At 40.9% G+C, this 24,167-nt stretch overlaps 1 protein-coding gene across 2 annotated transcripts; it reads right to left on the minus strand.

The window, feature by feature from the left end:
* Positions 1-6,277: 6,277 nt before the first annotated feature.
* Positions 6,278-14,909, minus strand: PDP1 (pyruvate dehydrogenase phosphatase catalytic subunit 1). 2 transcript variants are annotated; one of them, XM_036933110.2, is made up of 3 exons: positions 14,735-14,909; positions 13,955-13,989; positions 6,278-10,342 (listed from the first exon to the last, which is right to left on the minus strand). In XM_036933110.2, the coding sequence occupies exons 2-3, from the start codon at positions 13,983-13,985 to the stop codon at positions 8,685-8,687; spliced, it is 1,689 nt and encodes a 562-aa protein (XP_036789005.1). In that variant the 5' UTR covers positions 13,986-13,989; positions 14,735-14,909; the 3' UTR covers positions 6,278-8,684. The 2 variants fall into 2 exon arrangements, with proteins under 2 accessions (XP_036789005.1, XP_036789013.1); XM_036933118.2 differs by lacking the exon at positions 13,955-13,989 and having other exon boundaries at positions 14,735-14,892.
* Between the last annotated feature and the right edge of the window lie 9,258 nt (positions 14,910-24,167).

The following is a 24,167-nucleotide window of genomic DNA, read 5'->3' on the forward strand; positions in this document are numbered from 1 at the left end:
TTTCTGGGGTAAATGCCATTGGAATTTTGATAGGGATTGTATTAATCTGTAGATCACTTTGGATAGTATAGACATTTTAACAATATTAATTCTTTTAATCTAGGAATATGGGGTATCTAAAAAGATATCTGTCATACATTATTAAATGGATAAAACAGGTAGCAAATCAATATGCACAGGATAATCTGACTTTATTTAAATGTATATGTGCATATCAAAGGATCTGGAAGGATAATAGCAAAAATGGTTCCCAGAGCTCTTTTTACACATTATTCCATCTAATCCTCATGAAAATCCTGTGAGGAAAATACCATTGTTATCTCCATTTTACGGATGAAGTATATGAGGCACCAAGAGGTAAAATAATTCCTAGTAAGTGGTCAATTTGGGACACATACCAGGTAAACCTGTGTCTAAGCCAGTGTTAGTTCCACTCTACTATGCTGTCTCTTGATATATTGAATTAATAATTATCACTGAATAACAAGATAATTGTTGAACTTGATTATCTGTTATGTCTGCTTATGTGTATTTTCTAATTTTCTATAATGAATACTTATTGTCCATAAGGTTGAAATAAAATTTTAAATTTATTTTTAGATTAGGCTTAGAATAATCACACATAAATGGGATCAGGTTATACAAGTTGATTTTTTTTTTTCTACTCAGAAATCTTTTCATAAGACTGCATATACATGTGTCTCTTTGTGTCTTTTACCCAGGTGACTTTTAAACCTATGACTTCCCTGGTCATTGCATGTCCTTTTTATCAGGTAATACTCACATTGGAGACATCATGTTCAGGAAACAAGCAATTAACGTCTGTGTGAGCAAAATAAAATTCGATCTGCCTCTGAGTTCACACATGTGACTGCTGGCAGGAGGCTTCATTCTCTCTCCACAAGGTCGTCTCTATAAGGCTGCTCACCACACGGCTCCCCCCAGAGAGAGGGGTATCCAAGAGAAAGGGAGTGAGTGACCACGACAGAAGCCGCAGTGTCTCTTATGACCTGATTGCAGGAGGAACATCCCACCACACTGCTGTGTTCTGTTGGTCACACAAACCAGTCCTTGGGGCAGATTACACAGCGTGTATTTAATTGACAAAGGGTGTATATACAAGAGGAAGGGATCATTGGGAGCCAGCATGGAGGCTGGTCACCAAATATCCCAAGAACTGAAAACAGTGAGGAAGCCCAATAAACACTTGTTTAATTGGACTGATCCAGCTGATGGCTGGCAATTCAATAAGGATATAACGGTCCAAGTCTTTGGAAGATGCTGCATAGAAAATCCAAGTTCAGTTGTCAAGTTGCCCCACACCTGAGTAGAGTTCAGTGATCATGCACTATGGCAACTAAGGTATTGGGAGGGAGGAAAATATGACTGTGTCGAACTAAAATACTGAGTGTACATACCAGGTTACTCAGTGTGACTGTAGACACATGAATGACTAATGGCAGTATGTAAATCACACAGATGTTCTCTTGCTTAATCACCAATCCTTCCTCATTTAGAACTGGTCAAGTCTCTCACCCATGAGTGCTAGAAGCCAGCTCTGGCTGACCTTGTTTTGTGCTTCTTTCTCCCACTCTTGCTCCCACCAACTCCTGCATCCTATGATTTTCTTGGCCGATCTTCACCTTCTCTAGTATTTCTGTCCTTAAAGGTATGCCAGCCACCAGGGTGCTGCAGTCCCCATGTATTTACTTAAAGCTCTTTTCTGCAGTTCCTATCTTCCTACCTCATTTTCACTATGGTTCTCCCCCCACAGTGTATGTTCTAGTCATGTAAAAGGCACTCAGAGATCTTCGAGCACAGTGTGGTTTCATGTTTCCATCCCTTGACATACGCTTTTCCTCCAGGAATGTCATTCCTAGGTCCTGTGCTGCCTAGCAACCTTCTCACCTTTCAAATCTCTGTTCAAGCATCATCCATTTTAATGAAATGTCCCCCCTTTCCAGGGCCTTTTTTGCCCCTATGGCACACCAGAACAGAGTTTCTCACTTTCTTTTCTGGATTATTTTTGGAACTTGCACTTGCTTCAATTCCTGAACCATTCTTAATTACTTAAGAGCAACTTTTTTTTTTACACATGCATCTTCCAATATGAACTGTGAACTCCTTGAAGGCAGACTCTACCTTTTACCCCTAACACATATCCTCAGTGCCTAGACTCTAATAAATATTTCAACAGATGAATTGGGGAGCTGAGAAACTGCATGCCTGGACACTGCAGCGCCCTATGTGAGAGCTACCTCTGGCCCTCACCTCTCCAGCTGCCAGGCTGCTATGGCCTTACGATGTCCACCATCCATGCGGGTGTCTCCATTCTTTACCTGCTACACTAACCTTTGGGCTACATCAATCTTTGCTGTCTTTTCTGAGGATCTTTGCCTCTGCTTCTCAAGGGATCACTTGCCTATTGGCTACTTGATAGTCCTCAGGTTTTTGCGATTCTGAAGAGAACATTCTGCTTCCATGGAGAGGCCAGGCAGTACGATGTGGTGATTAAACATGCAGGCTTTGAAATATATAGATATGGGTTTGTTTCATTTGTTATGTTAGAAGTTTCCTAGCCTCTTTGTGCGAGGTAAAAAAAAGGGGAAATAATACTTTAGCTTATTTTGAGGATTATATTGGTCAGATCCTGTCAGGAAACTGACTTCACCCTAGATTGTTCAAGTAAATGGATTATTTAGAGGTATGAGGAAGGATGAGGGACCAAAGGAAGGCTGGTGAGAAACCCAGAGACCAGCAGTGTGTAGGGAGCCATTACTAGCCCTAAGGCTGAATGACAGAGGGAGGAATCATGTTACCTGAGCCCACTGAGAACTGGAATCAGGGAAGAGGGGCAGCCCTGAGGGCACTATAGTGTGGCTAAAGCATGGAGGGAATGAGGAAGAATATTCCAGCTGCTCTCATGTCTCTCACATGCCTGCTGGTGTTAATGCGTGGTGGAAGGGAAATGTCAGCCAGGAGGCGAGCAAGCCTGGGAGGTGCGGCCTGAAGGGTTCAGCTTCCTGGTGCCCAGAGCACAGCAGCGATGGCTTAGAGAAGGGGATCGGCGGCCAGAGACTAGTCAGCACAAGGATCAGATGAGAAAATGTGTACAGTGTACTCTCCACAGGACCTGGCACATAGTAAGTGCTCAAGCAGCAGCAGCTGTGGTTACTGTGACCATGTGCCGGGTCAGAGTGCTTTCTGGTCATACCTGATGCCATCGTAGCCCCCTCTGAGCAAGAGCCCTGGGGGTCTGACTTACGGCCACAAGGCCTTGCTTAAGTGTTATGCTCTCTCTGGTCTGCTCAGTCTCACCCTGTTTCTCCTGATACCAGGGCCTTAATGACCCAGTCTCAGCTTTCAGTAGGCTAAATTAGACTGTTTAAACTGTCCAGGTTTGGAGCAGAAAAGAAAAAGTTTTCTAAGAAAAGTTCTTTTGAGAAAACTGTCCATCTGGGCACAACAGATCCCTTTCCATATGGCTAGTTTCAAAGGCTTTCCTTTCTCTTCTAATCTGATGAACCAAGACGAAACAGCCACGCTGTGGAAGCTGTTCTGCATTCTAACTGCTGCTGTCCTAGCAAAGAGTACATGATTTCATATGGGCTTTAAGATGCTTTAAAAACCCATTACTTCACCACTCCTCAGCCTGCTGCTGTCTTTCCTCTGCTTTGCTTTCATCCCTGTCACTGGTCCAAGGTGTCAGAGTATCTGATGCTCTCTTGCCATTACTACTCTCTAATCACTACTGAGATTGGACACCATTCTCTTCCTTCTCTGGCTTTTTTTCCCCTTAGGTCTCCTGTCAAGTTACTCATTCTTCTCAGCTTTCTTGCTGGAAGGTTGGTCTCTTAGTCAACACTGCCAGCCAATCAAACTGTTCCTGTAAATCACAGCCGGTGAGATAAAATCTTTGATTCTTTGGCTCTTCCCGCCTACTTTTTTTTTTCCCGCTTAGTACCCAAGGTTTGAGGTTTCTGAAAGGCTGAATGTGATCACCAACCTCGCACTGTAGTACACGTGCAATTTGGTTGACAGCGTGCTGCAGGCAGAAAAGTCAGTCAGTGGACTCAGTATGACTTAGAAAAGCAGAGAAATGTGACTCCAGATAGGGTCTTAGATGGAAAACTCTCCTCACCACCCCGTGATGTAATAAGGTGAACCAAAATGAACTACTTGCTCCTTTTGGAGCTAGGTGCCAAATATTTCCAAACAGCAGCTACACTTTTTGGTAGGCCTGCAAAGGAAAACTTCTGCCATTCTGTGCCTAAGGTAAGGGTGGGGGTAAAGGGTTGGATGGGGATCGTTTAACAGTGCACTGGGGGAACTGAATTGACTTTTTGGGTCCAAATGACTCACTTAACAATTGAGGCTCTGAGGTCTCTGCGAGTGAACATAGGAAGCCAGGAAGCTATCTCCTCTGAGGGGACTAATCCTGTGAAGGGGCCAATTAGTATACTGGCACTTTTTCTTTTAAATTTTAGTTATTTGCAACAGGAGACTAGTTCAAGTTTTAGAAGTCATTGAATCTTAACTATAAAATCAAACTACGGCTAAGGAATAAATTATTTCTCTGCATCTCGATTGAGATGTTAATGTCTGAACTAAGGAGAGAACTTAAGGTCACTTTGACTGACTTGTTATTGACTGTGTATCCCTAATGTAAAATAAAGTGAATGCTGAACTTGTTTTATTCAATATTATGCTGGTTCAAAGAGAGAAACAAAATCCACGGGCCCTCCCCTTAAACTGAAAATCTTGACGGATAAATAACAAAAAAATGTAGAACAATTTAAAACCAGATATATGCTTGTTTTGTGAGCCTAAATATTGGCTAAATAATTAAGCCTAAATTGTGTGGTCCTTAAAATAAGTACATTGGGTAATGATTATTAATGGTACACAAAACTCATTCACTTTGAAGACCTGTAATTTCAGAGCTACTTAGAAAACAATACTGTATATTTTTAGGATTCAATCCAAGGTATAAAGTTTGTCATACGAACCAGGCAGAGAGGATTTAGTAGGATTAAGCTTGGCTTTCAAAGTAAATTCTGAAAGGAAAAAGAAAATGACCTTCATGCTATAACAAGTCAATTTAGATACCATTAAAATGTCTTCATTCACCCAGCTTATCCAGGACTCAGCTCTTAGAGATCTGAGAAATCCTGTAATGAATAGCAATTGTTTTATTATTTATGAAAAAAGTTAGAATTAAGGTATGTTTTTACCTACAGACTAAGGATAACAGTTACTGTGACCCTCACTATACCCAACAACAAAGCTAACAATAACTCATATTCAGACATGTGTTTGACTAGTGAACAGGGAGGTTCATTGTAGGTAGTGTTAATATATTTAGTGAAAGCAGAAATACTCAAGTCAGCATGCCATCCCAGTTCTATTTAACAGTCAGCATTTAATCTACTTCCTTCCTTATCCCTAATCATAGCAATGGCTGATGGAGACATAAATCAAGATCATCAAAAACCACGACATAATTTGCCCTTTTTCTCATAGGATAGTCATTATCTCAATTATGTAAACTTAATGAACTCAACAAAATTCTCAGTGGGAGAGGTACAGAGAGGTCGATAGCAAGGACCACTCCTTAATCCCTCCAAATTTTCAACATGAAAAAATTTCAACATTTGTTTAAAGGCATTAAAAAAAAAAGTCCTACCATTAAGGTACAGAACATAAACTCACCTGTAATTGTATTTGCAAAATTAAAACTACTCTTCAACCAGATAGTATTCCTGAGAATTGCTAATCTAAAAGTTAGCTTTAAAAGGAAAAAGGGAGGGGGCTAACAATGCCTATCAACAATGGATACATTGTGATATATTCATACAGTGGAATGCTACTTGGTAATTAGAGACTACGAGTACACTCAACATAAATGAATATCAAAAGAACAAAGTTCAAATACAAAAGAGGACATACAAATTCATTTATATCAATTTCTATAACACTCATTTATGGTGATACTAGTCAGAACAATAGTTGTGGAGAGATTTACTGGAAAGGAGCATGAGGGAGTTTTCTGGAGTAATGGAAAAGTTCTGCAAGTTTATTGGGGTTTTTACCAAATCCCCTACATTAAAAACTATGCATTTAAAATCTGTGCATTTTATGGAATATAAATTATACCTTAGGTGTTTTTAAAAGTACTATTTATCTACTGGATTCTAAAGTTAAGTATAATCTACCACCATATAAAGCATCTAATGAATCTTACTATTACTGAAGAAACACCACAGGCAGTCAGAAAGCAGATTATGAAGCTTTAATTCACTGTGGGCATTTCTCTTACCACTCTCTATGTTACAAACTTTTCACAGGTCTTCACATAGACACATCTTTTATGAGACACAATTTTCCTACCAAGTACTGTGAACCATACCACCATTCCATTTAACTAGTTAAGGGTACATTATAAATATTATGGGCCACTAATTAAGTATAATACAGGTTAGATACATGTTAGAAAGTTTAAATTTAAAAAGTTTAAGAAAGGCTGAAGACCATGAAAATTTACATGTATTATTTAATTCTAGACATCACATCACAGTATCAACCAATTACCATAAAACCACAACTCTTTTATATGATAGTACATTCAGACTTCTAACATCCCATTATTTTCATTTCCATGTCACCCCACACTGCATTTCATGTCTACAGAGAGTAGACTGGCTTTGGACCACAGACCAAGTTTCTTGTGCAATAATTATTATTTTTCTTGATCATGACCACAGGAACTAATTTTATATATAGTATACTATATACATACAGAGATGAGACTTCAGGTAATAATAATATAGAACCCTTGAGTGGTGGTATTCAAGAAAAAATTCAAATAGCAGCCTGAAAATGGGTTTTAATTGCTACTGCAATCTACATGTATTTCATTGAAAGATGAAGTCTCTTAAAACATTTAGAAATAAATATATAGTACAGCTTTCCTGCTCCAAAATGCTTCCTGGAAGAAAAGTTCCAAGCTGACTTAAGAAAAAACAAACATGGGGGAAAAATGACCTCAAAAAACAAACATATGATGTTCTGAGCTGTAATCTTCCTGAGTCTATTTTTCAATTGGAACAAGTTTTATAATCAGTTCTACATTGCTTTAGTGTCCACAGTCCGAGGAAGTCCTTGAACATCAAGCTTATATTCTACAGAAATCCAAAAGGACTTCTAAATACTTAAATTACACAAGGGAAAGCTGATCACATTTTGTATTAAAATCTATATGAATATTAAACATAGTCATAGCCACTCTTTTAACAGTGATGCTAGAGCAAGTGATGAAAATATATGCACAGCTGTACACATATCACCATTAAACACAGGAACAAAATGCCATTGGATGCATGTCAAATAAGCTCCCAAATAGCCAATTTGAATATATTTACTTTCATTTACTTGAATACAGCATTAGAAGGGGCTGCATATAATTAGGAGACTGCTGCAAACAACACTTGATGCTACTAAGTGTCCTATTAAGCATCAGGCATGCAAAAAAGTTACCTTTTAAAATTTCTCAGGTATATATCTTAACGTTTTTATTTATAAGGTATAATATATTTAAAGCATTTAGTAATTTTTAAACCAAATATTTTAACTGACCTGTGTCTAAGTGGAGAAAAACACCAACTTCCTCCCCAGTCTCAATACCTGAAGGTACTCTTTAAACTTACTCCCCAATTTGCTATTTAAACTTATTTAATATGTTATCCTTTAAATTCCAAAAGTGATGAAGATTCTTACTACTACTAAATGAGAAGTACGATTTCCTGGCAGCAGTCTACCCACCATACACAACACATGTGAGGCTTCTGGGGATTACATGGTAAGCGTGATGTGCCAGTGGCTACAAATGACAATCATTGAACTTATCTGTCTCTTCTTGGAATTCTCGATCTTTTTATTTCAAACTAAATAAAGCTCTTCATTAATACAAACTAAAAAAGTTTATTTGACATCAATATAAGGGTAGATAAAACTAAAAACATTTATTATCTTCAAGTATGTGCCAAAATAGAAAATGTTTCAATCACATTAAGTAACTAGAAGTGGGAAGTGAGTAGTTTTTCCATTTAAGAAGTATTCCAGTCAAATAATTATGAACACTTACAAATTCAGATTGCTTGGTTTTCGGTCATTTATGGCTTAAAGTACTGGATTTGAAAACTGCTTCAGGCTAAATAAAATACATTTATATGAATAATGCATAGATTGTATATCTAGGACATCATGCAATAAGTAAACATTCCTGCATACATTGGAATCTTACTGGCGAAATGGGTCTGCAAGTGTGAACAGTAATGTTTCTCCCCTTTGACCAAAAGAATATGTCCAGCAAGAGCCTTGCTTTTGGCCTATTCAAGATCTATTTGCCAGGTCATCCTGATTTTCCCAGATTGATAAAAGCCAATGTCACAAACCATCTGCAATAAGGAAGTGACTTGCCTCAAGTGCAGATACTGTGAAGTCTAAGTTAGGCAGAACAAGACTCATGATCCTACCACCTGCAAAGTCAATTTTGAGTACCTAACTAGCTAGAGTATCAATGGTAAATGCTTAGAATGACCCACTGGAAAGGTTTATTATATGAGTATCTTTTGGAAGTCTACCTGCCCTTTAAATCTATTTTATTTGAGAATTTCCTGAACTTACTATTCCTGGTTTTGATATGCCCCTACAACATGAGAATTAAACTGAACCACAATGATTGTAATGTCATCTCTGTACATCCGAGCAAGCTCCTCGGGAAGACTAAGCATTTTAGAGAGGCGCTCGTGATCAACAGCCCCGAACTCGTTGTTGCCCACAGCATGGCGGATGAGATGGGTTGCTGCGTTCTGATCCTCAAATACTGAGGACATCTTGGCTCTTCTTTCTGTTAAAAGGCCATGCATCTGTCCCAGAGTCACCTTGTAGCCACCGACAGCTATTGGCTGTTGGTGATGCATGCCCGTTAGGTATTCACCCACAATCCTAACCACATCCTGTCTATGCATTGTCTCCCACAACCCATCAGTAGCCAATACCAGAAACTTATCCTGTGGCCTTAATCGGTGGTAAGTGACCTCTGGCTCAGCAGTGAGATAAGGAGGTGTGTAATAATTAGGAGGGATAAACTTGGTATATTCATTGTCATTCAACTGGTCTGGGCCAGATTCTATCACTCTCTTTTGAAGATCAATGCTCCATTTGAACTTTACGTCTCCAAAAGCCCTGAAAGGCATCAGCAGGCCAAGCAGCCGGTCCTGTTTCACCACACTCTTGGCCTCATTCTTCGGGTGTTCCAATTTCAGCCGTTCCAGTTCTCTTTCATTTTGAGCATTATGGTCATTAGAGAGAGTGACTGCTGACCAAGAGCCATCCTCCTCCTGCACACCCAGCATGGCTCTGCTATCGCCAGTATTGGCCACATGAAGGTCAACACCATCCACGTGGGCCACACAAGCAGTGGCCCCAGAAAATGCCACACGAAGCACCAGGTAGTTAAGGAAAGAATTGGGATCACCGACTTGAGCCTCCAAGGAGATGTCATTATCAAGCCTCTTGAAAGCATTAATTAAAGCCTCCTTAACATCAACATCAGTTGACTCCCCAGTATTGAGGTCTATAAGCTCTTGCCAGTAAGTCCGCAGACTGTTGAAGTACAATTTGGATGCCTCCTTACTGAAGTAATCGTTGGGGTGCTTGTGCCACTGCAGGATGGGCAGCAGGGCCCGGCCACTCTCCACTGCATTTTCAATCTCTAGCAAAGTCTCATGGGGTAACAAGGAAACAGCAATATAATAAAAGAGTCTTTCACTGACCGCTTGGGAACAAGCACAGCCTGCATGACCATCAAAAACCCCCAAAAGCATCCCTCTGGTCTGCAAGCAGGTTGCTGCACTTCTCCGGTCCTCGATGGGTGCATTTGCAGGCAGCTGATTGCTGTCAAATCCAAGCACAGAACTGACATTTTTACCATCAAATTCTGGCACTTTGAAACTGTATTCATTAGCTTTTAGGATGCTGTTGACTTGAGGAGGGGTGAGGTAAAATTTCTGCGGTGTGGAAGCATATCTTCTTCCTTGTGTGTACTGCCACCAGTTCTCCTTTGGCCTGCAGAAGGTGGCATATGCAGGGTGGGGTGTGTATCTCAGGCGACTCTGAGGAATGTAAGGGGGTGAGCAGCAGAGATGTTTGTGGTGGCAGTAACACGCAGTGCCATAGATTCTGCTCAGTTCACAGTTACGGATGAGAGGGAAAAACAGTTGAGTTGGTGCTGGCATGGCATCAGAGAACAGGGGCAGGCTGGAACTTTTGACTGGAATTCCTAGACCGCAAATTACACACAAAGAGAAGAGTTACATTTCAGATGACTTAATCTATCTTTGCTTTTATAACAAATATTTAGCAGGTGAATCTGCACGCTAAGCCCTGTGCTAGGAGGCACTGTATTTTATACACATATCATACCCTATTTCTACGGGGTATATTCTACTAAGCACAATTCCCAATCATTTATGGAGCCAGGACTGCACAGTAGTCTAGCTTTACTTTTTTCTTTTTATTTCAGTGTGCAGCACAAACTGTGCAGAATACAAAATAGATTTGGCTGGGGTAAGCTGAGATGATGATGGTTATATAACATTATGCAGTGGCAGTTTACCTGGCCAATCACCCTTCTCCCTCTCTATCCTTAAAAAAAGGCCTTGGATCTCCCACAATGCACAAGGACTTCTCCCATTATGAAGATCCTGTTTCTAGACCTGTGGTCCATTGGTGACATTTGATTATACATGACTATCACCAAAAAGGTGTTAGGATGCATCCCCAACATATATATGGTCATGAATTATTTTAAGTTACACACATACACTACTGTATTAATAAAATGTTCAATTCTACATAATGAATAAAAACAGAAATTTCAATATTCCTTCCTGCATCCCAGTGGATGATCCTGCAAACATTGTGCTTTTTAGACCACTGTGCCAATTTGCTGACCTTAGGGACACTGGTCTGCCACTCACTTGCCAAATAATCCTGAAAAATCAGCTTACCTTTTGGCCCTCACTTTCCTAAGTGTAAGGGAACACATAGGAGCAGATGCTCCCTAAAACATCTTCAGGGATTCCATGCCTTTGTGTTTGTTGAGGTGAGGCTTTGAAATTAAATGCAGGTTTCACTTATTCATTGTTTAATTTTACCAGGCCCTTTGTAATAAAAAAAAAAACTTTATACTAGTAGCTCTAAAACTTTGCTAGTAATGTAAATGGTCTCAGTTCTGGAATTTAATTTATTTGCTAGCATTTCCCCCTACTATTAGCCATTAAGGGAAAGCTACACAAGTAATTTTTCATCTTATTAAATAAGGATCCCAAACAGAAGTCACCCCTAGAAAAATATTTTCTTTTACATTAAAAAAAAGTATCTGTTTGTCTTCAGAAAGCAACAAGAGTAGAATAATAGTCTAAGGTTTGTATAAAAAAAGTACAGTAATGCAATGGATAAAAACTGAAACACTCATTATGTGACACTAAAAATATTTTGCTGGGCATTTACCTAGAAAACCTAATGATGCATATCATTAATCCAGATAATTAACACAAGAATAAAACCCCTCTTCTTCCTCAATGATATATATTTCCCTGGATTATTATTCTTGGGGTACCTCTTCAAAGTAGATATTTGGGTTATAAAGAAATAGGCTTTAGAAATACTTTAAGGAAACAAATGCAGTAAACAACAAGGATTATGAAAAAAACAAAACCATTTGAATCTTAATATCAGTTTTTCCTTCCTAAGGTTGAAAAATTAAGGGAAAAAAATGAAACAAATGTCACAGAGACTGTTACATTATTTTCACATACCCTCTTTTGAAGAGTAATTGGAGAAGTGATAAGTGGGATGTTGGAGACCAGAGAAAACCAAACACTAAATACTAACTGCTTTTTGTTTGCTTCAGTAATAAGCACTGCATAAGCCAGTCATACAGAACACCTTTTGCAAGTGATAGGAAGTACCGTTATTTTAAATGCACTATTTAAGAAGGGATTTGTTTACAAAATTGAAGATGAGATTTAGGCAATAGAAGGTAATGACTAGAATTTCAGAAATAAGATCAATAACTAAATAGCATTCTGAACTGCAATCGTGAAAAATAGAAATTCCAGAAGAACAGGAATCTAAGACTAACCACTTGAATAACATTCAAACTAAATACCTGAAAGTCATCCAAAGGTTAAGTGTACACGACTGAGCCAGGAGATGTGCTCAAATGTTGAACCACATGACATTGGCTTCCAGACATAAACCATATCTCTTGTTAGGTTTGCATGAAGAGAATATATTAACTTATTTCATGTTTTGTATAAAGATTTTTGTATTATTAAAAATGTAAACAGATGCCAATCTTAATGAAAAGAAATTTTCTCCGTAGCTTTATGTAAGTTGCATTTGTGCTTACTTTAAAATTTAATCTCACCAGAAAAAAAGAAATGTGTGTTTCTGTAGAGAATGCAGATTGAATCGAAGTAGTATGTATGTGTGTGTGTGGAGTGGGAGTTTGACAGATGCATAACAGAGTCCCGTTACATGATGTCTAATCAAGGAAAAAGTTTTCAAGAAATCAGCACTTTCCTTATATTACTTTGTTGTGGCAATTTTTCTGCTTTTGTAGTTGATTGGAAAATGAAATATTGTGGCAAAAGCACCAATTCATGCAGCAGATGCTTTTAATAATACGTAAATTCAAACAGCAAGCACTCACTCAAACAATATACTACATTTTTCCTTCAAGGCAAAAGTCCTCAAGATTTTAAAAAAACAGTGAATTTTATCAACTGTATCTTTCAGTTATTCAGAAGCTTAGCATATGGACTGAGACTGAATCCCAATCCACCAGTTTCCATCAGGCCTTCAAAAGATAAATTCTTAGGGAAGTTGGAATTCATGAAAACCCTGCTCAGTGATCACTGAGCCTTTTGTCATCACAAGTACCAGTGATACATTCTCTCCATCAGATCAGATAACCTTAGAAGTCAAAATACTTTCAAATGCTTTCGCAAACCACAAATAAACATTTAAAAAATCTGAGTATCTTACTGACTATCCTATGATTCAACAAACCCCGTGAAATCAAAACTTCTGCTGACAAACTTGATAAATTAACGAAGTAGAAAGCTCTTGATTAGGCAATAAGAAGAAGGTACATTTGATGGTAAACTGGAGCAGCGGCAAATTTTCAAGTTATTTTTGTCACAAGTCCACTGATAAGTTCCTATCCCATGGTCTAGACCCTTTATACACAGCACCTTAGTCCTAGGCAGATTTGGCCGATTTTGCCAATGACTAATGAGACGCGCTGCAACCAGGAACAGGAAAAGAGACCCATCCAGTCTTACTGATGTGCCTGGCAAAGCCTGTGACAAGAAATGATTCCATTTCATTCAGTAAACCCAAGAACCACATTAATTACAAAATGCTGTTACTGCACCGACTCTAGAGCTCTTTAGCTTTGCAAAGCTTTTGGTTTAAATGAAAAGAAATGCTATACTAGTCATTAAATGTGTCAGAACTTCAGTTTATGTAATCTAATTGCATTAAACTCCCTGCATAAAGACTCCTCGCGATTTTTCAGCATTTTCTGGTAAAACCTAGCTATTTCATATAGCTCCCGTTCTCTCTCCATGAATGAAGAAACTGGTTTCTTTCGGAAGACACGAAACCCCAAGCCAGCACTTGTTTGATTAGTTTCCTTTTTCCCTACCTGAAAATTGCATTCACTAAGATATCAAAGCCATCCCGGTCCAGCAAGCCTTTATCCTTTTTCCATCCACCTCACCCCTTAATTCCACGGCAACCTAGCCAAAATCCGTCCACACACAAAATCAGTCATCATCCTTCCTGGGTCCCCAACGCCGGTGGCTAAATGAATACCTACCAATTCGTCTGGGCCCGGGACACACACACATTCTCCTGTCATCACAACACGAAGCCGACAACATCCACAACCCGCGCGGGCAGCCGCGGCGACAGCAGCAACGGCCCATTGAAAGCAAGGCGGAGATGCTCGTTAGCTGGACGGCTGCGGGGGCGGGGGAGGGGCGCGGCGGAGGGGGGCGCGGTCTAGCTCCAGTCCAGTGAATGGGGCTGGGAAGAGGGGGTGGAGGCGGGAGCAAGGGGTGGGGAGAAGGAAACTAACAAACCAACCCACCCCGCGGGAGAACCACAGCCACCCGAGGTGACGGGGGCCCACACGCGAGGGGAGGCGCGCCCCGGGACCGGCTCCTCCATGCAGGCGGGGCGCAGAACCCACGGGCGCGGCATCCTCCGGCCGCTGCTCGCCCCACCCGGCCTGAAGCTACGCGGACTGCAGTCCAGCACACTGGGGCAGGGCGCGGGCTGCGGCGGCCTGGCCGGAGCGACCCCCGGGCACAGACGCCGCGACCCCCGGACCCGGAGCTCACCCTCCCGCTGGTCCCCTCGGCGCCCGCGGCGCTGACAGCGGACGCAGCCGGCGAGGCCCACACCCCGAGCCCCGGCGGCCCCCGGCATCGCCACGCCCGCCCGCAGCCTCGCAGCCCTGTCGCCCCCTACGCCGGCCCGCCCTTCGCACGCCAGAGGCCGCCTCTCCCCACGCGCGCCGGGGGCCCCCCTCACAACTTTGAGCGGGTGCGGGAGGATTCCGGACAGGACGGCTCGGGGAGCAGGGAATACGAACCGGGCACCGCAGCGGAGGCGCTGCTTCTCCCCGACGAGGAGGCGGCCGCGGCGGTGCCACCGGGCCTCCTACCACGCAGCCTGGAGCAACTCCCGGGAGCGCGGCCCCTATCCCGAACCGGCCCACTCCCTGCCCCGCCGGGTTACACCCTGCCCCGCCTCCGCGTTCCGGCTTGGGCCCTTCCCGTCTCCCGATTGGCTGCGCAATGGCTAGGGGGCGGGGAGGAGAGCGGGCCGCGGCCGCGAGGTCGGGGGCGGAAGAGCGGCGCACTCCCCGCCAGCTTTGTGACGTCACGCGGGTCAGACTATCCCTTCCATTGGGATCGAGCCACCCATTGGTTCCACCGGCTCGTCGCACGTGACTGTGCCCGGGGGCGGTGGAAGGTGGGTTTGTGCGGCATTTTAGGAGTCGCGACTGGCGGGGAAGAGGAGAAGCCTTTGGGCCGGGCCTAGCATCCGCACGCGCTCGGGTCTCCAGGGACGGTCTGTTCCGCCCGGGGCGGGCTTCCGCGAATCTTTGGCACCTCTGCAGGGAATCGGCCTTGAGCTAGCCGGTTTGGTGGCCGAAACCCGTGCTTCGCCTGTGGGCCAGGCCTCCTAGGTTAGGTTCCCCACACCACGGGAAATTTAAATGCCCTGCAGTTCGCCCCAGCCTAGAAGATAAGGTTTGACAATCCGAGAGTGTATGTGGCCTCATTCATTTGATACTTTGCAGATTTTAGGAGCATTAACTCGGATAATGTTTTCTATTGTTGTCTGGACACCTCTCAGGTCCCAGGGAGAGGAAGCCGGTCTAAACAGCAAGAGGAAGTTATGATGAAGGAATTCTTTCCCCGGTAGAGTACTCTGTGCTCTGAAGGGCTGTGAAATCAGTACTGTCTCGTTTTTCCTGAATGGTTTCAAGGAAAAAGAATGTAACCTGCAGAAGCGGAAGAGCACTGGACTTGGGGTCAGAGGACCTGCTTCCAAGTCGTAACGTTCCTTGAGACTCACTCTGTTTCTATGAGAGGATGTGGAGTGGCGTTGGCTTTCAGAAGACATCTCAAAGGTGTCTTCACTTGCCTACCGTACATATCCCCTCCTTGTGGAAACTGAGCCATTGATAGTGGCTTCTATGAGCTTCCTTTGGTAGATCATCGTTGCACCTATTCTACCTAGTGTTAAGCAGTTTACTCTGATTAAGCACATATGCTTACTAGCCAATGAAATTCACCAAGTGATAGGGGCTGGAAAAAAGAACTCATGTTAATGGTATTGTGGAGTTTTATTAATCTTGCATTATCTGATTTCTATGTAATAAAGGAAAGACTTCATGAACACGAAACAGCGCCAGAAACTCGTTCTTCATAATTCCTGGATCTTTCCAGCTGCCTCCTCTGTTCTCCAACTAAATTAAGAGGAGAGCTTTTCTTCCCCAGTCCCAGGCTGCCCCTGGAACTCCTTGTGGCTATTCTATGTGGCCTTCATCCCAGATTATGTGGGTCCATCTGCCTGACTTTACCCCCTCCCTTTTACTTCTCAAATGAGCTTCCCATAAATTTGTAAGTATGGTTACCATTTGACCCGGGAACTTCACTCCTAGGAATTTACCGAAAGAAAACAAGTTCTCATATTCAAAAAGACATATGCACCCCTATGTTTATTGCAGCACTATTTACAATAGCCACGATATGGAAGCAACCTAAGTGTCCATCAGTAGATGAATGGATAAAGAAGAGGTGGTACAGATAAACAATGGAATACTACTCAGCCATAAGAAAGAAACAAATTCTACAATTTGCAACATGGATGGAGCTGGAGGATATTATGCCCAGTGAAATAAGCCAGATGGAGAAAGACAAATACCAAATGATTTCCCTCATTTGTTGAGTATAACTATGAAGCAAAACTGAAGGAACAAAACAGCAGCAGACTCAGACTCCAAGAAGGGACTAGCAGTTACCAAAGAGGAGGGGTGGCGGAGGGTGGGTGGAGAGGAAGAAGGGGATTGAGGGGTATTATTATTATTAGTACACATGGTGTGGGGGGGGTCATGTAGTACAGAGAAGATAAGTAGTAACAAGCCCCTCCCTACATCCCCCAACCATTCTATGAACTCAAAAAGTGGAGGCCCTGATTTGCACACTTCTTAAAAGCTATAATTCTTTGATTGCCTGTATACCTTAACTACTAGAATACAAGCTCCTCAAGGGCAGGGACCATGTTTCTTTTATGTACTGGTATAAACCCATGACTTGGCATATGGGGTATGGGGGGGACTTGATAATATGTGTGAATGTAGTAATCACATTGTTTTTCATGTGAAACCTTCATAAGACTGTTTATCATTGATACCTTAATAAAAAAATTTTTTTGTAAGTATGCTTCATCACCCTTTCCCTGGTGAGTACCTGATTTGTGTATCTGGTTGTCTCTTGTCTCACAGAGGTAGTGAAGGGTGGTATAGCATAGTAAGAGCCTAGTGGGAACCTGATTGCCTGGGTTTCATTCCCAGCTCTACAGCTTACTGTGTGGCCTTGGGCAACCTCTTGCTGGCTCAGCTTTCTCCTAGGTGTGATGGGAATAAAAGTCGTAGTAACTCAGAAGGTTGCATTAAGTGAGCTGATATACATACAAGCTAAGAAAGTACATAGCAGGTAATAAGGGCTGTATGAGTATTAGTTATTATTAATATTATAGACATAATACTATATTATGTCCAGGTTAGTGGGTCTGTTTTAGATTTAGGACCCCTAGAGAATAGGAGGCTTAGGCACCCAAGTGCCATATATTCTAGTGTTAGATATTAAGAAGTTATTAATAGACTGGCAAGTCTTAGAAACTTAGGATATCAGTTTAATTTCCATGAGGAGTGTCACTACCTTTTAGCCCCTACTTTGCAGACAAAGAGACCAGTTAACTGATGCTAAGGGTAGATTTTCATGAGTTTCTGCAAGAGGACTCAGAAATGAAGTTTATACTAAGCTTGTCTATTGTCTATCAATTTTTTCCTAATGATTGTGAAAATACATTTCCAGATTGTATACATCCATATATATGACATCTTCAAAGTTGTCAACTTGATAGCAATATATCCTTATTTCACCCCAACATTGCCATTATTTTAAAATTGTTTTTGGATCTGCACAAGAACTCCAACTTGTTTTATTATAACCAGCACCTTGGTTTTTATACCAAAATAGCATTCATTTTATACCAAATGATTCCCCCATCTTATTATTCTTAGTTCTGATGGCCTATTTCTGAAAATAACTTCTACTCTCAAAAAACTGGTATTTGCCACCACTATATATAGTCAAAAAAATTTGTCATGTATATTGAAAGCAATGCCAAGGTATTTCTGGAATCAAAAGCTCCTCAAAGTAATGGTTTTGAAATAAACTCATTTAGAGGTGCAAGTTGTGTTTTTTAGCCACAAAGTTGTATGATTCAGTGGTGCGTATGTTATAAATAAAGTCAAAGTCCTTCTGCAGAGGAGCCAATTGCTTATATCACTGGGGGAGAGTCTTCAGTATCCCAACCTTGTCTCCCCTCTGGCCTGGCTTTCTTCCTGTCTAGATAGAGTTCCTTTGGGCCACTCAATAGGTCTGCTTTCAAAAGTGCTGCTGTTATCACATGGCCATTTGGCCAGGGTATGGGCAGGTCTTTGGGTTTTCTGCTCTGCCCCCACAATCTGTTTTAGCCACCAGAACACCTGTCGACACTTCAACTTTGGAAGGTGTAGAAAAGTAGCACTGAAATAACCCAGGATTATAGAGAAGCACCAGAAAAGAGAGAAGGGAGGGCATAAGAAATAGTATGGTACAGCATGGAGAATATAGTCAATAACACTGTAACATATTTCTATGTTGATGGACTGCAACTGTGGGGTGAGCATTTAATAATGTAGATAACTGTTGAATGACTATGTTGAATACTTGAAACCAGTATAATATATATCAACTATGCTTCAATTTTAAAATGTCATGAAGAAAACACTGCAAAAATACCTATTCTGTCTACACACCTGCTTTCTGTGATGACGAAAATGCAAAGGCAGTTCTTGAATGATGAGCTGTTTAGTCATTTTCTTGCCTTAGGGTTAACTTGGAAGTGAGCAAGAGTGGAACCAAACTGGCCTGGTGTTCTTGTGGGTGGACAATAAAACCCTTGTGGGTATTTGAGGTTAGCAGTGACAACATGGGAGATGGTCCAGCAGAGTCTCAGTGGTGCTGGCCAGGACATTTAAAATAGACCTGCATGAGGGTGTGAGATGCGGTTAGCCTGAAGGCTAGTGACTTACTGTGGCCTTTGCCAAAATCAGCAATTAGAGGGAAGAGGCTGGACTACCACACTCCCCTTTAGCTCCTACTTCCTTATAGGTCTTAGATAGGAAATAAGCAAGTAACTACTAAGTACATAAGCAGTAGGTACCTATTTTATTGCCATCCCAGTGCTGAAAGTTTCTTCTTTGAAATTAAGTTATTTGGAATTATGTATTGAGATGGATGAGTCATCTAAGGTAGAAACAGAATATGTGTTGTTGTTCCTGTCTTGTGGGCCGAAGGCTATTATAGGTGCTTTCACATCTGTCTCATATTTTATGAGTAATCTATTCTCAACAGAATTCATTAAGACAACAGTATGTATAAGAGGAAAAAAGAATAAAGCTTAATTCTTGCGAAATTGGGGACCAAAAGTCTCCTGGCTAACAGGAAATTTCTGTGCATGAATTTAACATTGCCAAAGAATATGAAAAGTAGGTACCTGGGGTTGCTTCATTAGAGGTTCAAGTGCCTTAAGAAGAAGACTTCAGGTCTGTGGACCTGAGACTGTCACATCAAAAATCTCTCTTAGTGTGGATATGTTAGAATACTAAGGTTAACATGCATGGGGGAAGGGTCAGTATTATTGTCTAGCCATCAGACAGTCTTGAAGATTAGTTTTCCATTTGGTGTAAATCTGTGATGGATTCCCCAGTAGGGTAAAAAGGGAAGGAAGGGTTTTAGGGAAACTGAGGCATTGCTGTGGGTCTAGAGCACTTTTTACAATAGGTGTCGGGTTTTGGGAGGCCATTCTGCAGACTTTAGCAGAAACCCCCCCACACACATCCCCCCACCATTCTATGAACTCAAAAATGGTGGCCCCGATTTGCACACTTCTTAAAAGCTATAATTCTTTGAATGCCTGTACACCTTAACTACTAGAATACAAGCTCCTCAAGGGCAGGGACCATGTTTCTTTTATGTACCAGTATAAACCCATGACTTGGCATATAGTAAGAACTGACAGGTAGTGAGTGCTTAACTTTATACTACCCCCTTTTCTAAATGCATTGTCTCACTATATCCTCATAACACTCATATAAGGTAGGTGTTATTATTGTATCTGTTTCATAGGAAAGGAAAGTGAATCTCAATGAGGGTATTTGCCCAGGGTTATGTAAGTAGGAAGCAGCAGAGCCATCTTACCCCAGAGCTTGCACTCAAAGGCACTGTGTTATGGTGACCACTGTGCACAATAGGTGTTCAATAATGAATTAATGAACTCATTTCAAATTAAGAAAAAAGTAGCTTGTTGCAACAGGTAAATGCATTGCAATGATAATTAAAGCAAGAACTAAAGTTTCACATTTTCATTATGGATTTGAGGGCAAACCATACCCTTATAATTGCAGAATTTCCATCTGTACTTATTGTGTCTGTGAGTAGTAATAAATTTTTATATTTTTATATATATAAATATTTATAGATGAATATGTAATGTATTTAATCATATCCTACAAATAAAACTATAGATGATTATATGATACAAAGTGAACAGTTTAATCTGTTGAAAGCTATAAATTTAGGTTCAGCTTAAAATGTTACTTTTATTTTTAAGCAGTATCAAGGAGAGAGAAAAGTTCAAGGAAAAAGGAAAGACAAAGTAAAGAGGAATGTTAAAAATAGCTTTTGAATTATGTATCCAGTTTTTGTCAGGAATAATGGGCTCTGGAATTCTAATCAGAAGATTTAGAGAATTCCTCAGGTCCACTATCTGGGTTGTGACTTTATCCCTTCTTAAGGTATCATGGTTTTGTGAAATGAGTATAAGCTGGAGTCAGGGAGACCTGAGTTCAAATCCTCTCTTCTCTTTACTAGATGGGAAATCTTTCAAATGGCACCTAATAGCTTCAACTTTTAAAAATCTAAGGTGTGTTGTAAGGATTAATGAAAATGCCAGCAAGAGCTGGCAAATATCACCAAGGGTAGCACTTAAATGAGTTTGCCATTGTTGCTGTAACAAGTCACCCCCGATTCAGTGGCTTAAAACAGCACACATGCTTAGAGATCCAGAGGTCAGAAGCCTGAAATGGGCCTCAGGGGGCTCATATGTCCTGCATTCCCTTCTGGAGTCTTGAGGGGAGAATCTATTTTCTTGCTTTATCCGGCACTGGGAAGCTGTCTGCATTCCTTGACTCATGGCTCCTTCCTGCATCTTCAAAGCCAGCAGACTAGCACCTTCAGATCACTTTCTGACTCAGATCTCCTCTTCTGCCTTCCTTTTGTTGGAATTACATTATTCCTAAGGTGATAATCCAGGACAACCTGGAAGTCTAATGTGTTTTTTTTATGTCTTTCATAACTTTATCTCAGAAGTGACATGCAATCATGTCTGTATATCATGTGAGTCACACAAACCAAGGTAAAATTTAGGAGGGCCTGGATTCCAGGGATGGGGACCTATGAGGACCCTCTCAAGGCTGCCGACCACAGTGAGTGGACGATCCAGCTGAGCCTGTGTGTGATGCTGCTTTCGCAAAAGCCCTGGATTAAAACATGCTCAAGATGAACTCCCAGAGCTGTTTCCATTCCTTTCATCGTGAAGACTAGGTGAATGAGCACCAGCGAGGGTGATGTTAGTGATGTTCTGGGTTTCTGGTTTTCATCTTCTGACCCTGCTTGCTATGGCAGTGCTGCCACACTTTTATCCATAAAGCTCTGCATAGCCTTGCAACTTTATTTAATCACTACTGAAGTTAAATCTATATTTGATGGTTACAACACTAAATGATTTAACGTTCAGGTACCACTCAGGAGTTAAAAATAATAACTAATATAACACAATGTATGCTTACATTCTCTGAATTTGGTAGTGCAAGAAACTATTATAATTTTAATTCCCTTTACTTTTTACGTTCTTTGCTTCATAGAGGATGTAGGTGTATAAAGGGTAAAAGCTTTTGGTGATTCTGCCTCTCTGAAGGCAATTCCACCCCTCATTTGTCAGTGTAATGAGAAAATCCATAAAGATATTTTCATGGAACATATTTTTACTGCATTGTTGAACTGTAGCCAAATTTTGCCAGGGGAATAAATGAGGACATGTTTTTCCTGCATCAGGGAACTACAGATTCAGTGTTCACTATTCAGAAAACAGATCCATGACTTGCCAATAAACCACCTAGATAAATGAACAAAAAGGATTTCATTTGCTGCTGGCTGTTATCCTACATTTTGAGGATTCTTACTGTATTCTGCACCTAGAAATTCCATTTTCATGGAAGTATGCATATATCGATGTCACTATCAATGTTTAAACACAACCCCAAACCAATTTCTTAGCCGATATTGTTTTTCAGAACAATGGTGTCAACTAATTATTTCAACTTCAATTTTAATGTGCAAGCCATTGCTTATGCCAGTGGTCTTTGTATGTTCTTAGAGTTTTCTTTACATCTCTGGGATCTCCCTTCAAGGAGGTGTGGTATGCCAGTTTGCACATAAGATGATCAGTTGTGTCTAGGGAGAGAACTTTTTATTTGATTTGACTGACTCACATACAAATTAATCTGATAACTTCTCTTAGAATGCTTACTGTATTCCAGGCTTGTGCCATGGTCTGTAAATGGATTAAAGGGTAAGACACAATCTTTGTGCCTTTAAGAACATTGTGGCCTAGTTACTAGATAAACATTAACAGGAATAATTTTGAAACCATGTGATGTAGCAGCAATACTGACAAAATGCTTGAGGAGAAAGGAGAAGGGAATTAGTTCTGCCTGGTGGTGGAGGGAGGATACATTAGGAAAGACTCCTCTTAGATCAGTGGTCCCCAAATGTTCATCCCATGACTAGTGCGTGTCTCTAATAGAATTTTTACTGACTTGTGGCACAGTGAGGGGAAAAAAAGAATGAGGCAATGATTTTTTTAATGTAAATAAACTAAATTCCGTAAGCTGACTTTATGATTTTTAAAAATTCTTCAGCCTATGAACTTGCATGTTTTCTTCTGTTATGTTGTCCTCTACTTTATGAAGTTACAATGATTGTGTGTATTATGAGTTGTTTTCTTTAACTGCAAAATGAAACTTGGCAACCTTAATCAGTCCACCTTTTCATGCATTCATTCAGTTTAGGTTCTTGAATTCCAAAAAGGTTAGAAGCCAATAATAAGGATTGTTAAATCTGAGCTGTGGTTGGAAGACAGTATAATTCCTTTATAAACTCCTGTATAAAGGAATTCTTGCTATTTGCTCATCAACAGTTAAACCACATCTGCATTAAGGGTAAATTAATTTACAGGAAAGAAAAAATATACGATGGCTTTTAAAAAACTGGTTTTGAATGTTTTTCTTGTATGTGTCTGGTGGCATGTGGGAGGAAGGTGCCTGAAACCTGTCTGCCCTGAAAAAGAAGACCTGTGACAGCAGAAATGCAGCATCTGAAACGTGGCTTTGGAAAGCTGCCCTTGCCAGCATGAATACTGGTTTTAGAGGATTTCTCCCCATAAAGTCTTATGAAACTTAGATAAAATTAGGCCTGATAAATGTAAACCTACTCCTTTCTGGGTGTTAAGTTAAAACATAACAGTTTTGTATACATGGGCATTTCTTCCCCCTAGTTTTTTGCAAGAGGACTGGAGAAAGGGTGAGTCATTAGATCTGTGTGTCTAAGCAGATAGTGTAATAGAATCTAATGTGGCCCCACTGAAGGCTGGCTATACCCAGTATCCCTCATTTGTCTCACCTACAAGAGCAAAGTTTTTCATCTATTTGAAAATGGATGCCCCTTAGGAATTGTACTGTATCCATAATATTAGGGACTGTGTCATCTTTGATAGAGATTCAAGGAGAATGACAAAGATAATAAAAGGACTGCATGATATCAAAAGCTGTTTAAGAAAAGCATAGGGAATCCCCTGTCTGAATTCTGTGGCAGTGATCTTCCAGGCCCTAACCTGCCTTCTACCATAAACATTCTAAGAAATGATCATAGATGTCCTTGGAAACTTGCCAGATGATACTTGTGAACAGCAGGCTTTCATTCTGCTGTGCCCTGGGAAGCAATCCCTGTGCATGGCTTGGAGGTCAGACACACTCCATTCAAATCCTTTTTCCATCCTGTTACTACTGTCATGTCACAATCCTGCTGAGCCTGTTTCCTCCCCTGCATAATGGAAATAATAGTTCT

The sequence above is a fragment of the Manis pentadactyla genome, chromosome 3, assembly GCF_030020395.1.
Source record: "Manis pentadactyla isolate mManPen7 chromosome 3, mManPen7.hap1, whole genome shotgun sequence".
Taxonomy (NCBI): Eukaryota; Metazoa; Chordata; class Mammalia; order Pholidota; family Manidae; genus Manis; species Manis pentadactyla.

What these genes read in the sequence shown, in the direction of transcription:
- PDP1 (XM_036933110.2), bottom strand. Translation starts at nt 13,985, where the DNA reads ATGTGTGTGTGTCCCGGGCCCAGACGAATTG. An exon ending in TCCCGGGCCCAGACGAATTG is followed by an intron (nt 10,343 to 13,954) that starts GTAGGTATTCAT and finishes TTTGCGGTCTAG; the next exon opens with GAATTCCAGTCAAAAGTTCC.